This window comes from Apaloderma vittatum, unplaced genomic scaffold, assembly GCF_000703405.1.
Source record: "Apaloderma vittatum isolate BGI_N311 unplaced genomic scaffold, ASM70340v1 scaffold22105, whole genome shotgun sequence".
Lineage (NCBI taxonomy): Eukaryota > Metazoa > Chordata > Aves > Trogoniformes > Trogonidae > Apaloderma > Apaloderma vittatum.
In genome coordinates, this window is record NW_009717998.1 from 1,162 (window position 1) to 16,973 (window position 15,812).

Consider the following 15,812-nt stretch of genomic DNA (forward strand, 5'->3'; position numbering starts at 1 on the left):
ACCAGTTCCCATCCGTGGCTGGGATACTGAGAGCAGAGATTTAGCAGCAGATGTATAGGTGACATACACGTGCTGGGAAAGGAAAGGGGAGGTGGAGGAAAGCCTGGGGTGCCAATTAGGGTCACCAGGGAGCCAGGTTAATCGGAGACACTCCTGTGACCTGACCCGGTGACAGTGCTGCACGCGAAGATGGAGACAAGTGCTGGCGAGTAACACTCACTGGTCTGTGCTGTGAGAGCTCCTCTCCACAATTTACAGGCATCCCTGTTCTTCCCAAGCCTCCGTGCAAGGACTCCCTGGCTAAAACATCCACCTTGGCTGAGAAAGCATCTGTGAGCCCACAAACCACCCTCATTCCCTCCCACTGTCACTCCCAGGAACTTCTGTCCCACTCGTGCCTTACTGCTGTCCCGGTCCCCAGACGTGGCACTGGGGTGTCCCTGTCTCACCTCTCCATGCCATGGGATGCTCATGCTCCTCATCACCTTGAGGCATTGGACACAGTACCTGAGGCACACAAAGAAGCCCCGGAGAGCCAGAGGAGCCAGAAGAGCCAGTCCCAGCAGGCTTCCCACACAGAGTGATGGAACTTTCCAAGCCCAGGATGGAGACACTGTTGGGAGCACTGTGCTCTCCTGACGGTGACATGGTGCTGAGCAGGGTCCCCAGCAGAGCTGAGCCGCCCACAGCATTAGTAGAGGCAGGATTCATCCTGCCCCAGGGAGCTTGTGTGGAGGGGAAGGACAGAGCCAGCCCTGCTGCAATGGCAGAGCCCTCAGCACCTCCTGCCCCGCTCCCCAGGGCCAGGCACTGGCAGCCACCAGCCAGCCATGCAGGACCCCCGACACTGAAGACATAAAACGCCAAAAACAATGGCATGAGGATTTCTGCAGGACCAAGGAATGCAGCAGCAGGGAAGATCCACTGGGAGAGTTCACCCTGTTTTCCAAGATGAGATGGAAATTCCTCGGAGAGGACAGTCTTCAGTGCTGCCTCTGAGTGTTTGCCCAGCACCACATAGTCTGAACTAGAACAAAGTCCACAAGGACATGGCTCAAATATATGCAGGCAAAAAGATGCATTGCTTAGCAGCCACTGACTCCTTTCCCTGCACTGCGTGAGAGGGTGCAGCAGGGCAGAGCTGCTTGTAGACACCTCTGCAGCTTGAAAGATCAGAGCAGTTTGCCAGTGCTGCCCTTCTGGAGTTGACACTGCGGAAAGGGAGACGGTCCAGCAGACTCCCTGCCTCACTGCCCCCCTGGAGAAGCCTTCTTCGATCTGCCTTTGTAAATGCCAGCAGGGTGCTTTGGGCACGGGACGGGGAGTTTTGGATGTATCAGCTGTGTTACGTTAACCAGGGGCTTGAGTTTCTGCAAACTGCAGTGGCCTCCACAAGAAACTTGGTGGCATCCCTAGTGAAAGCACGGCTCAGGCTGCCTCCTCTGCCTCGTTGCAGTAGAAAGCCGTTCTCCAGCTGCAGGAAGGCTACGTACCTGTACAGGTGAGATCTCTTCTAGCCCAGGTTTTCCTGGTCATACTCCTTATCCAACTTGAGCGGTGCCCAGCAGATCAGCCCCACAGCTCAGCTATCTCCCGGCTGATTTAGAGAGTCCCAGCTGCTCCTACCAGCCAGGTGCATGTCAGCAAAGCACTTAGGAGAGGAAGCTGAGGATGGGAAGATACAGCATCTTATTTCCATCAAACTCATTTCCACACCCTCCTGGGCACCCACAGCTCTGCCCTTGCACGGGGCAGGGGGAGTGCTCACGCCCATGGCCTTTGAACAAACCAGGGTGCTGCCAAACCTGGGCACAGCCTAAAGCCACATGTCCTATCTGCTCAGGGACTTTGTCTCCCTGGCCATGCTGCCTCCTCTGCCGAGAGCTCCCCATCCTCAGCTCCCCATCCTCTGAACTGGCACAGCACCACCCCACTGCTGAATTCTAAACACTTTTTGGTAAGAATTACATTAATTCTAGCCCAGCGGGTCTGAACTGGCCAATTTCCCCTCTACAAAAACTACCTTACTATACTATAAAGCGTGTATATAATACAATAAAAATAAATTAAAAAAGGAGAAGATTTAATTTTAAAGCTGTAGGTTGATCAAATGGTGTTAATTTGAAGCTATGGTAAACATTACTTTCCTCCCTCATTTGAAGTGGAAATAAGGCACACATTTTTAAACAGAAAGGGTAATTAACCACTGAATCTATTTAAGATAAGCTGTCTGGTGTTCATTCTTTTCCAGTGGAAATTTACAATTGAGATTGCTTTTCTTTCTCAAAGACTCTCTTTAAGTACTTGAGTTTTCAGACGTGATGCCAGAATTCCTGGGAGAAGTTTTCCAGCCTGTGCGCTGTGGCATAGCATGGTTCCAGTCCTAGAAATCTGGAATAAATACTCTGATGCTCACCTTTAAGTATTAAGGAAAAGAAGGGGAAGGACTAGCTAAGGAATGGCTAGAGAGAACCCAGAAGGAAAACGTGTTTCTCACAGGACTCTGCGTGTGTGTGTGGTTTGGGCACACACAGAGACCTGGGACTGTGAGTAGGAAAGGCAAAGTGGTCTCATTTGAGTGTTCTGGCAGTCACAGGTTAAGTCAAGCTGCATCCTGCATTACAGAGTGACCCGAAACGATGGATGAAGCCTGTCACTGCAATTCCTCTTCCAGATCTATTATCAGATGTGAGGAAAGAGCAGAGACAGAACAGAAAAGGTTGAAGCGGTGTAATCACATATACATATATATAAAAACGTATATATACACATAAAAAACCCCAACCTCTTGCCAAACAAAGCACGTGGCTGCTGGGAACCCTGTCACAAGGAGAGACAGGGATGGGAAGTGACAGGAATCCTGCTCCCAGCGCTTCAGAAAAGCAGGAGCCATCGCAATCTCCAGCCTCCTGCTGGCTCCCAAGAATGGAGTCAGCAGGGAGAGAGACGAGGGAGCGTGTGGGGTTTGTTTGTTTTCTGACCACCCCAGGAGTCAGGATCTTAAAACTGCGGTGGCCTTTGTTTTACAAGAGGCTGTTAAGTAAAAGGGAGAGATTCAAGGCTGCTATCCGAGGAGTGTTTTTAAGAGAAAGGTGTTCTGAGGGCAAGGGTGCTTGCATTAAAATTCGGGCGAGCTGTAAGCATGACAGCATCCCCCAGCCATGGAGCTGTGTGGTGGTGCTGCGATATGTCAATTACTCACTCATTATTGAACAGCAGGATTCTGATTAGCTTATAAAACAAATTTGTGCTTCTCCTACCAGGATCTTGCAACAGTACCAGAAAAACACAAAGTCTTTATAGCTTCTGCCCCCACCACTTTTTTAATGGGCAGGATGGGCTCCAGCTCTTCCGTATCCGTCACATCTATTCTCCGGCTTACAGGGCAGACTCATTTGCCCCAGCCAGAGGCCATCAGCTATGAATGGAGAGTTTGTTAATTAAAAAAGTATGCTGCAGTTTTAGGAATAAGTGTCTTTTTTTTATTCTGACTGCCAGGGCCGACTTTTAATGCTGCATTCACCAACGAGTGCAGATCCCACGTGTCCTGTGAAGCCACGTGTACCCCGGTCCCAGGGCAGAGCCACCCACCCGATGGCAGCGGCACCCCCAGGCGTTCATGCCGCAAATGTCGTGTGAGACTCACATTCACAGGGCTTGAGGAAGATAATAACACAGGCCTGGTATTCTGTCAGTGTCCTTCACCCCAAAATAAAAACAGAAGAGATTCACAGCTTAATCTTTGTATTTAAGTTATTTTCTGAACAGTTAAAAAAAACAAAACAAAACAAAAAACCAAAACCACACTGTTACCATGATCCTAGCTCAAGTGAACATTAGTACATTAACTACACATCACCACAACATAATCACAAAATTCAAAGCACTCATTACTTAAGAATCCAGATAACAAATATAGCAGAGTAACAAACAGAAAACTCTGGAGAAACCATGTTCTTTCTCATCTCTCCCACTTCCACACCCACCTCAGCCTGAGCAGGCAAGAGCGATGCAGCACAGGCTGGCCTTGCAGGCAGGCAGCCCTTCGAAACGCAGCCATGTAAAATGTCTGGGAGAAACGGGACCCGTTGCGCTTTGCTGAGGTCCACGTCACTTTTCTGGCGTGCTGTAACTGTGGCTAGGCTGAGCCCTGCAATGCCTCATGTGATAAAGATACAGTAGCTGAAAGCAAAGTTTTAGGCTCAAAAGCAGCTCCAGATTTTCACTATGAATTGCCCCCAAATGCTCACAGCTAGCTCCTTGTAAAAACCGCTGCAAAGAACCCAGGCCTGCCTTCCTCCTGCACAGGCAGCTTTGCTTAGACATAAACCAGTGCTTGAGTGCCAGCAGTTTAAAACACTTTGCATGTAAAGGCAACAAATTATTTTTCAACATACAGGTAGGAGCAGAGATACTCTGATCAAGATTGGTATTTCATGCTAATTTTCTGGCAACAGCTGCACTGGGCTCCTGCCTGAGCAGAAATTAGGATATCTTTTAGGGTGATAGGCTATTAAAAAAAGGGACCTATTTGCGAGTTGGCTAAAATATCTGAAGGGCTTGTTGTACACTCATATACATCAGCATCCTGATTTTGAGAATATCAGCTCAACACAGAATCGAAGAATGGTTTGGAAGGATCTTAACCATCATCTAGTTCCACCTGCCCTGCTGCAGGCAGGGACACCTCCCACTAAAACAAGTTGCTCTAAGATCCATCCAACCCGGACTTGAACACTTCCAGGGCGGGGGCACCCAGAACATCACTAAGGATTAACCAGTGTTGCCACTTCCCATGGGATATCCGGTGGACAAAAAACACATAAATCCAGCAGTCTTTGGGAACAAGCGCAAAGTCATGGGAAGAGTTTTCTGACAAGAAAAAGGACAATTTATTCTGGCAGTGTGCCAAGGCTCACCCTGGAAGATACTTTGGGAATTTGTCAGCAGTTTGCCTACACTTCACTACAAAAAAAATGAAAAATGGGGTGAGGGGGAAAAGAGGGGAAGCCAAATGCTCAGGCGGCAGCCGTTCCCCTCAGCCTGCTGCTGGGGCTGTGCAGAAGGGACGTACCAGCCACGGGACCTGCTGCTTCTGTGAGTCTCTGAATAAAAAGTGGGGATACAAAGACCATGGCCCCCTCATGCCAATCAATCTGGAAGGGATTTGCTGGCAGGAGGATGGAGGGATTTCATATGGAGACCTCTTCTGGGGACAGCTGGGTCACTTGTTGCTCCCCCCTCCTTCTGAGAAGCCACCGCTTATTGTTTTGGGGGGAACCACATTAGGGCAAGGCTCAGCATGTCAGATGCATCATGCATGCCACTTGGAGACCCTAGCAAAGCTCATTCTTCACTTGGCAAGTGTAGTTTAAACCATCCCTTTCTCCTCATGCCTCCAGCACAACCTAAAAGTGGCATCAACTGACAAGTACAAGCGTTGGAGGCCTTACTTGACTATGTCCTGATGACTTTTGACATTCTCACAGAAAACCTCTATTCTTCTGAGTCAACTACACAAGCTAAGAGATCTATTTTTAGCATTGTCCCCACTTCTGCAGAGATCCATCTCCATCCCCGCACTCCCTCCTGGTTTTCAACTTGGATGTTCACTTGGCTTGTCTTCTCCTTCTCCTCCCACAACAAACAGCAAGCCCACAGCAGGAAGGCCGACTGCTTCTCTAGCTAGGAAGAGCTGCTAGTATTTGTGAGTTACCAAACACAAATATTCCCCACCCCAAGTGAATTTAGGAATCATCAGCCACAAAAGGCAGATCTAAAACGGTGTTAAAGGAAGCTAACAAAGTTAGGCAAAAAGCCTGACCTTGAGATGTGCTTCCCATTGGAGCTGGGATGCCAAAAGCCTCAGAACCAAGTCTGGAGCTCTGCTCAGACCGAGAAAGGAACATGCAGCAGGGGCAGGAAACACATACCTGGGAACAGAGAAATGCACATGATACTCTCCAGCTTTTTCAGTGTTCAAAAAAAAATTAGAAAAAGAAAAAAGGAACCTTTGGAGCAGGAGCAGGTGCCGGGTAGGTATAGCATGATGGTCCAAGTCAGCTTCCAGTTTAGAAACAAGTGTAAAGCATTTCAATGTTTCTGATGATGACAGACTTCCCAACTCGTCACCTGAATCCTTCTGTTCCAACAGCGGATGTGTCTGCCCCTGAATGCTAACAGGGAGCAGAGGGAGCTGCTCCAGAGAAGACAGCCACAGAAGCTTTCTCGCTGCAAATTCCTTCATGCCACTTTCTATTTGCATATTTTAAAGCAAGCTGTATTCCTCGGAGGGCGAGAAATATTTGCAGCAGAACTGTGCCCTATTGCAAAGGAGTCACAAGCAGGACACGGTGTGACCGTCGTGGATTGTCCTGCTCTGAATGTCCCATACCTCCAGGACTTCCCAGCCCATAGTCCAAAGGGAAAGGCTAGCGTGAGCTTCCTACTTGTGGGAGAAGTGCCAATCTCTACGCAGCAGAGGTATTTCATTTCATTATTTCAAAGCGATGTGCAACACTTAAAGCCCACAGACACTTCCAGCCTTTTTCCATCTCCTTTCAGCAGGCACATTCTAGTTCTTTTCATTATAAACTCTGCAATTACTCCAACCTGGCTGAGGGATTATCCGTCCAGTTCATGCTGAAACCTCTCTCTCGCATGCACTCTTGCACACTCACACACACATGCACACATATCCTAAGGGGGGGAAGTTTGAAAAAGCCACTTTCTCCTGACATTGGGAGATCTACTTACCAGATTGCTCCTCCCTGGGTGCACAATAAACATCAGCAAATGTTGAGGCCGTGGCAGTTTCAAGTTCAAGTTAGAACAGTTAACTTCAGTTTCCTTCTTAGCTATCAGAAAATCTGTACAACTCGGGAAGTGGGGTAGGAATCCTCACCCTTCTGCAGTTCTGTATGAAGTACCCAGACATAGCCCCTTCTTGAGGGTAAGACACCATTCTTACTGTGTGCCAAAAACTGTACCTTTCACGCTCTGCACAGCAGAGTTCAAACTATGGTACCACATGAAGACCCAACAGTGCTCAGAAGTTACAGAATAAGAGCACGGAGCACCAGGGCCACGACAACCAAGGTCAAGGTGCAGTAGCAGTGTTTCTGTTTGGCCAGTCAGCCTTACGGTTCTCTCAAATTCTCTCAATTAGTAAAATACAATGCATCTGTGTAGGTGTTGGTCACAAAGATGCAATTAAAATATTAGCAAGTTCTGCAGCCTTCAGAGGGTGGAGTAATAGACCATTGTTTTCTACAATAACCTAGATGTAAAAGACAGAGGATGACCAAGCCGAGCAAAATAACTATTAGATCTGCAGCCAAGGTCATACAACACCCTGCCGATATGTAACCATGCTGCAGACCTTGTAATAACTGAATTTAGAGGAACAGTGTTCAAATAACATTAGGAGTAAGACTCAGAACTTGAACTCGGCAAAATTTGAGATGTAAATTTTGATTCTCTCTACTCCTTTGCCACTTTAGCTTTTGGACTGCAGAATGCCTGATATGTAGAGTTGCCCAAAATCTGGAACAGCCTTCCTAGACTTAAAAGTAGTGCCAAAATCAGTTTCGGATGAGCTTATTATTGTGAATTAGAACTTTTATGACTCTGCAGAGGTAAGTCACACTGTCAGCGTTACCTGAACAGAGCTGTTAACCTGTTTGACTCTTTCACAGTAATAGTTCAAACACAAAACGGTAGTGTCACCATGTGCTCTGAGACGCTCCGATGCACTGATGTAGTGTCTAGGCTTAAAAAAACCACAGTGAGCCAAGCGCTCAAGATTGCTGCCCATGTGCTCCAGGAACTGCACTAGGTACTCCCCAAGCACCAGCTTTCCCTTCCTCCGTAACTCCATCATCACCTTGCCTGTCTTAGCTGTCACCAAAACGATTTAAGCCCTCTGGACTGCTCTTTGGGGACTCTTGGTCCAGCTCCTTGTAAAATTCCATTGGTGGAAAAAGCGCATCCCAAGCAATTAGGAACAATGCAACTGCTTGCCCAGCAAAGTGAAGTTGATGAGAATAGCTTTAAAAAAAATTTCCCATCTGCCAAGTTCCAAGTTTAGAAGGTGTTAACACAGCCTATGTGAAACCCCTCTAGCCCAGAGATGAAGGGCTCCAATTTCCTCCTGCAGAAGTGGAGCAACTCCCCTCTAAGGCAGTGGGGGTTATTCCAGACCTAAAGTAGCAGATCTGGGCCCAGACCCAGACCAGCCAGGAACTGATTTACCCAGTCTTTCCTGATCTAAATGTAGGCCTAGCGCACTTCCTTCCAGCTCTGTTAAAAGAGCTGTTTCCCCCTAGACTTCTCTGTCTAGGTCAAAGACATGCAGAACTGTTTCTCACGTCCCTCCTCTTTTGGGCTATTTTTACCTTCTAAATGACGGCAATTTGCAAAAGCCTCAGCTAGAAAGCAAAGATCCAGCTCAGCTATCAGCAAAGGGACTAATCAGCCTGTGTCCCCAAACCGCAATGCAGCATGCACGTAGGTTAGAGAAGCACACCAAAGGCTCTCTCCTCTGAAGGCCTTCGAGCAAGACCAGCCCCAGAAATGCTGCAGAACTGGCCTGGAGCCATTGCTGATTGTACTGACTGTACTTGTGGCCATACTCATTCTACTCATCTCCCATCACCAGGTGACTGTGCCTTTGCTCATCCGTGTGAGCAGTCTTATTGTCATGGCCAGAGTGTCTGTGCAGTGTCTCTACTCCTGGGTAGCTAGATCTTGAGAGCTCCACAGGGTTTTTAGGAGCTCCTTCTTCAGGCATCCAGCTACAGCCTCTCTGAAGGGAGAAGCAATGGAAAGAAAGATGCAATGTCCAGATTTCCTCTTTACCCCAGCCTCAGACTTCCTCCGATTTACAGAATGATTCATAAGCCATCAGCAACACACTTTCTTCAGGGAGAACGGCAGGAGGAAGACGTTACAGACAATCCCTTTGGTGGTGAAATACTGCCCTGGGTCAACGTTTCACCCAGTGTGTGGTGCATGGGATCTCAGCCCCAGTCCATCATGCTTGGGACTTTGGCAGAAGAGAATTTAACTTTTCACTGAATAGCATTCCCCAGCCAAGCAGATTAAGGGTTAGCAGAGCAGGCAGGAGAGGAAAGAGATGGATTTGGCTCATGTTAGTCAAATTTCGAGGGTTTTCTCTCCACAAAAAATAGATCTGCAATTAGGACAGCCAAAAGCCACAGGGAAGTCAGACGGGGCCAGGCTGGTCTGGCTGTTATAAGTGTTTCTGCTGCTCTTCAGAGCTGAATGGTTTTTCAAAGGCCTAGCAATGGATATTGATTTCAGTCTGAGAGTAGCAGCCTCCTCCCCACCCCACCTCACACCCACCCTGAAGTGACTCTCTCAGAAAGATGCACTGTGGCTATAAGTCTTCTGCTTAACAGCAAAGCGACACATTCTGGCAACATCTTAAATATATTCATAGGACATCTGTGACTGGGTTTCGAGGGGAACCAAACAGGATAAAGGGAAGAGGAGGGAACATGAGAAGGGGAATGAGGGAGGAAAGGGATGGAAAGGTTTAAAAATGTTAACTGTTCCTGAAAGATAAAAGTCATCTTCTGATATAGCAGCACTTCAGCAGTCAGCCGCGCTGAGTAGACCCTGTTTGAGATCAACCGCATGCCAACTTTATTCCAGAAACAAGTCTGAGAGCCTCTCTCTTCAGCAAGTATTGGTTACGTGGATAGTTCTTTTGTCCTGGCATTGGCAGATAATTTAAATACTGCAGCTTAAATGAGTCCTGGGAACAAAAAAGAGAACAAACCAAACAAACCCCATTTGCACCCCATGATTTAAAAGAACATCTGATTGACCAGAGTGTTTGAGAAAATCAAGACAGCTGATCTGACAGCTCCAGAGCATCGCTGTACATTTAACAATCAGACAGAAAGGATACAGGATGTGCCCCATGACAGAGCATTTTTATGGGAAAATGTCACTGTGGACACCCCCTTGCAGAAGCCTGTCAGCTCTTCTGCCATTTTTCTCAAGCTAACAGTAATTGTGCATGCACCCACCAAAATGGGCAATCATGCCATCCTGCTCCACTCATATATATCAAATCCACTCTACAAGCAACCCAAACAGAGGAAACATTATGCCCTCCCCACACTGTATGGGCCAAGACAAAAGGGTAAGGTGATGAGTAAAGCAGCCAGGCTCTGCTATGAACTATTTAACACCCGTGCTACGCTAGAGAGAGCAAGGGCCAGGCTCTACCAATAAATGATTTCGCACAGTGATGCATCTCGATTAACTTCACCTGGGCTTGTGACTTGGCATCTCGTCCCCTAGCCAAACTGCTCTTTTGAGTCAGCTTGCTGTGAGTGAAAAGAATGGCCACTGCTTCAGAGGGAGGGAATAAAGCTGACACTTCTTGGCAAAACCCTCCTGCCTGGTGACAAGTGCCCAGGGTCAGGCCATCTGCATCCCCTTGTTAGGCAGCAGCTGCTCTACTCGCTCTGCAGAAACCGTTCCTCCTTCTGGACAGCAGTGATAGCTGATTTAACTATTGATGATGATGGACAGAGGAGGAGGAGCTCTTCAGGGCAACTCACAGGTGCCACATGCCACAAATCCTAAAATGAAGTCCCTGTTCTAAGGTATCAAAACCATTCCTGCGCTTTTACAGGACACTGCAACTACCGTTCAATCAAGACGAGAAATACTGATAGACTGAGCTAGTTATTTCAAGGAGCATGCTTGCACTACATCCAGTGTCACCTTTGAGCCTCATTTTATGTTTTAAATCTTTCTTTACCTGTGCGAGTGTGAGGTACAGTGTAGCGTTATTTATCTTGAGACGTAGGTGTATGTTCTGGACGGGGAACGAGTGGATTCTGCTTGGGCAGCTGGGTCATTCAGAAAATCCCAGATGAGGATGGTATCATCATGTGAGCTGCTGACGATCTGGAATTCGTCGAACTGAAGTCGAAAGACTCTTCCAGAATGCTCCTAAAAGCAAGTGAGAGACATAGCATGTTATTTTGCAAACTTGCTGGCACCTGGGATGGAGCGGGAAAGATGAACTCAGGCTTGGATTCTAGTGTTACCCAGCATGACACACTGTGCATCACCATCATACAGTGTAAATTAAGACCTCTCCCTGTGAAAAGGGTTTGCCATATCAGAGTACTTGGCTTGCAGAAAGTTTACATTACAGTTATCCAGTTACTCCTTAAATCCCAACACTGGACATGCACCATGCAGAACAAACCAAGCTCTCTCCACCACACAATTCAGTCTGGTGAGGCTGATGAGAGCACTGCCCTCCGCATTCCATGGCAAATCTCTTTCCCAAAATCACATCATTCTCAGATGCTGCACAGGGGGAGAGATGAGAACTTCCCATTCGAGACTTGGCACCATTGTGACTGCTGACGAGGAAAGAGCTTAATACTGGAGGACACTAAGGAGACTGTTGTAAAGTCCAGTGGCACAGTAATAATTCCTCCTAAGCAGCTCTATAAATATGAACTAGAAAGGGCATTCTTTATAGGCAGTTTGCATTCTGCTCTGAGGCTGAGTGGAAATGGCACGACGATTTGGCAAGAGTTCAGATTGTAATTAACAGGAGGCAATGGCAAGATCCTGAGTATGCAGAGCAAATCCACTACGCTTTCCCTTTTGCGTTGCCTGTTTTTTTCTTGGAGCTTACGCTGCTGCAAGAGTGAGCAGTGGCCTTCTTGGTCAGCAGGGAACAGAAGCCATGCAACTAAGGCAAGCCCTATCTCTTCTATTAGCACCTATTTCTCTTTAGTGCTCGACACTGTAAAGGGTCCAGAAGAAATTATGTCTTAAGTCACTTTAATACTGAAAATACAGGTTTCTCAAACATTTAGACAAAAGGGGATTGTTAGCTACTAAATAGGAAGCCTCTGTCTTATGGCACAGGACTACAAAAATACAGCTTGGTTTGCAAAGTGCAACAGCTGCTTTAAAGTGAATCTCTGATTCTTTAAACTAAAATTAACTGAAAATACACAAATTTTAGAAAAGGCCTTATCATTGGTATCTTTCTGATCTTCTAACCATACCTTTCTGTCTTAAAAGCATCTTAAGAGTTTCTGTCTTCACACTCATTCCAAAAGGAAATTTTTTTCCAGAGCGCTTGTTGCAGCAGTGAAGGAAAGACATTCTTGCTAAAAAATATCACTACAATATCCAGATCCATTGAGGGACTGCTCACAGAGACACCAAGAGAGAGGTACTTTTGAAACTCCCTTCTTTTTTAGCCAGTCATGGTGGGCTAAGTAAGGTTGCCCTAGAAATTCCACACAGCATCTGCCCTTTGCTGTCGCAGTAGCAATAAGCGGAACACACACCCTAAGTTTACGCCATGAGTACCTGGACTCTTTAGCTCACAAGGAAAGCTGAACTGTGTGCTTATTCTGCGCTTGGAAAGCTTCTGTCAAACTCACACGGCCGCTGTTCCAGCTAACGGAAGACAAAACTGGAAGGGACCTGGCGCGCAGCGAGCATTTGTTATCTGTGCACTTTCCTCCTACTGTTTGAAAATTGAACACGAGCAGCAGGAGACTCACGATGTTCATTGTGCAGCCAGGTTTAATTTTGGAGGCCAAGGGAAGAGGGAAAAAAACCCACCCCAAACCATGGGTAAGCAGGTATAAGGACGCCGTGTTGTCATAAACATGAAAAGTCCTAAAAAGCACTATAACAGCTTCCTCTGCCCCCCCTCTTCTGGCCCCCTCCATTGCTATCAAACAGGGATTTATGAGCATCCACGTGTTGAGATTCCTACTGTGTTTCCATCCCACCGCTTCTGATTTATAATATAATTAGCTGGGGCACTTTGGCTGTCCACTGCTGGAGAATGTAGAGGAAATCACACCACTTAAATTAAGTCTACAGGTTACTAGGCACACATTTGTCTCAGGCTGGAGCAGGAACACTACTAATACCAAGCTGAAGTCTTAGACTCTCAGGATATGTGCTCACAGGCACAGAATCGTTCCACAGTTTGCAATTGGGTGGCTGATGACAAAAGGGTTTTTCCTGGATTTCAGCCATGAAACTATTTGCAGTTCTATTTGGCTAACGAGAATGTTTTTCAACATAGTACTTGCAAGCATCCGAGACTCTCACGGACTCTGACTCTGCAGCTTCTGGTCCAAATATATGATTGGAAAAGAGTTAGCACAGCTTAATGATCTACTGCCTGTCAGCCGAGTCACAGTAACCCTCACAGCCTACACCAAACGTGAAGTTAAATACTTTAGCAAAATCTACAGCAACGGTAGCAATTCAGGTGGCCGACGAGTGAGCAGAAGGTCAGCTAGCACAGCTCAGCTGGTGAGAAGTAACCACATCTGGAGAGTCAGACAGCCTTGGTATGAGCTTTGTTTAGAGCACAGATGACAGTTACATCCCTCAGCATGAAAAGGTATAACCAACCCGAACACTGCCCAAAAACTTCTTAGCTAAAAAATAAGCACCTCTAGTAAACATGAGAATGAGAATTTGGTACCATCCCCAGCAACAGTGCAGGCTTTCTGGGGTGAATGCACTGGAAGAACGCTCACAGGAACCATCCCATGGCCTTGGCTATACTGGCATTTTCCTCACAACCTTCCCACATTACTGTAAGACCAGTGCAGAGCCATTGTTAAGCATGACTGCATTCTGTTAACACTCACACAATGACGTTTTACCCACACCACCATCAGACCTGCACTAAATACCCAACGGATGGCACAAAAGTAGTAGTTGCTGTTTAAGGATGAGGCAATTTCACTGACTGTTCAGTCCTTACCTGCTCTCTCCTAAAACATCCAAAAGCCAGTTAAAAGCAATCCCAAGGGTGTTTCTGTTCTTTTTCCTCAAATTTGGAATGCATTACTCTTCTTTAAGAAATTTCATGTCAACAATTCAGATACTTAATACCACATCATCGGATACACACAGGTTAAAGTAAATCCACTGACACATGGCTTCCAAGAAGGACAAGTCTCAAAAAAGGATTTAGTTATTAACTTCAAATCGCAGAATAAAACTGTTAAAAAGTGAGTGAAAACTCCACAGCTTCTAACTTCTAATATTTTATAACTTGCAAATTCTAAACCAAAATATTGGATACCCAAAAAAGCCAGACCCCTAGAAACGATTTCTAGACCCTGCAGGCTGGGGTTAAGCTGACTTGAGTTTTCATGGCTCAAGATAGCCCTGATGAAGCACACTCTTCTTCCCCTTCCAATGCCCCAAAAGCTCTTACCACAAGGGTTCGCAAGCAGAGGGTCCCTGCTGGAGCACGGGGGTCCAAAGCAGCCACAAGATCCCATACTTTAATTTTCCTAGTAGTGAAAAAACAGAAAAACACCATGTCCCTGTTAAAGAGCAAAAAGCAACTGCTCACAATGAATAAATAAATAAATAAATAAATAAATAACTGCTACTACTTCTTGGCTTGGCTAATCCACCAGTTCAAGGAAAATTAGAGCAATCTTTCTGCTCTTGAGACCTGGTTCTTGCATTTTCCCTTTGTAAACCTTATAGAGATTAATGGGAAAAAAATATACTGTCAACGAAGTGAAACACATAAAAAGCAGGTGGTAATAACTAACAGAATCATGTGCGAGTGCAGACACCTAGTCTGTAATGGCAAAAGGTCTGTAAGACGTAACCACAGGTGGGAAAGATTGCTCTTACCAGTGGTTTGGCTAGAAGTGGTCACAGGTTGGGTAGGTCAGATACTAGAACTGCACTACATGTATCAAATCACACCGACTTATTTCAAAAGAAGAAAAAGAGATATACTTTGTAGCATGGTCCTGATTTACTGGCCATGAAAAGGTCCTGTTGGTATGACAGACAAGGACTCTAATATTTATAAGGAAGACAGAGCAAAGAGGGTGTGGGACACTGAGACAGACAGCAAGATACAAGGCATTGACTGCACTGACAGCCTCACCCATCATATGCCCCACTGACTATCCTCTTGTTGTCAAAGCGTATGCATCTCACCAACTCTTCATGGCCTTCCAGTACTCGTAAACACGCCCCACATTCAATATCCCACAGTCTGGAAGAGAGTACAAAGAAGCACTAAGAATTTTTGACTATTTGATCATTGCAACGAAACATCTGGTCTTTGCTCGTAGTTAATGGAAACTCGGAAATAAAGATTACACTGGAACAACAAAGAAGAAACAAACTACATTCATTTCTCCTCCTGCCGTTCAGCGGGTGCATGCTTTTCAGCATGACCCTGCTATGTTATGGTATCACACGGGAAATGAGTCAGAGATCCACAAATTTTAAGACCAGTTGTGTCTTAGTATCTTAGTATCAACTGCTCTAGTAACAGAGGAGATCTCCCAGTTATCTTCACAGTGAGCCTCATAACTTTATTATACTGAAGCTGATTTTTCATAAAAGTATCCTGCCTTGATTTTAAGACATCAAGACAGGGAGACTTACCAACCCCCTTGGCAGCTTGTTTCAATTGGTAAGATCAGCTTCACAGGGCACATGCCCCTTTCTGTACTCTCTGTGCCTATTTCTGATTTGAAGAGTACCTCACACAAATTAAGCTATCAATAAGTGGTGAAAGGTACGAGAATTAAAAAGCCCTTTTTACTTGTCATTTCTCCCACTGAAGGTATGCTTACTCTGTCATCTAGGCACCTTACGCATAAGCTAAAATGAGCACTCTATGTTTATTATTTTGCAACTCATCTTCTTCTTGCTCTCAAATAATTCCTGTGGCTCTCTGCTAACTGCTTCTAATAATCAAATATTTTACAAAGTTCTGG

General features: G+C 46.1%; 1 protein-coding gene across 1 annotated transcript in view; it reads right to left on the minus strand.

The window, feature by feature from the left end:
• Positions 1-10,775: 10,775 nt before the first annotated feature.
• The window catches only part of BTRC (beta-transducin repeat containing E3 ubiquitin protein ligase), a 67,637-nt gene continuing 62,600 nt past the window's right edge, over positions 10,776-15,812 (minus strand). The window contains exons 10-12 of the mRNA XM_009870119.1: positions 14,969-15,079; positions 14,273-14,351; positions 10,776-10,995 (exon numbers count right to left, since the gene is read on the minus strand). Coding sequence (XP_009868421.1) covers positions 10,834-10,995; positions 14,273-14,351; positions 14,969-15,079 — 352 coding nt within the window. The 3' untranslated portion in view covers positions 10,776-10,833. The remainder of the gene's footprint in view (positions 10,996-14,272; positions 14,352-14,968; positions 15,080-15,812) is intronic.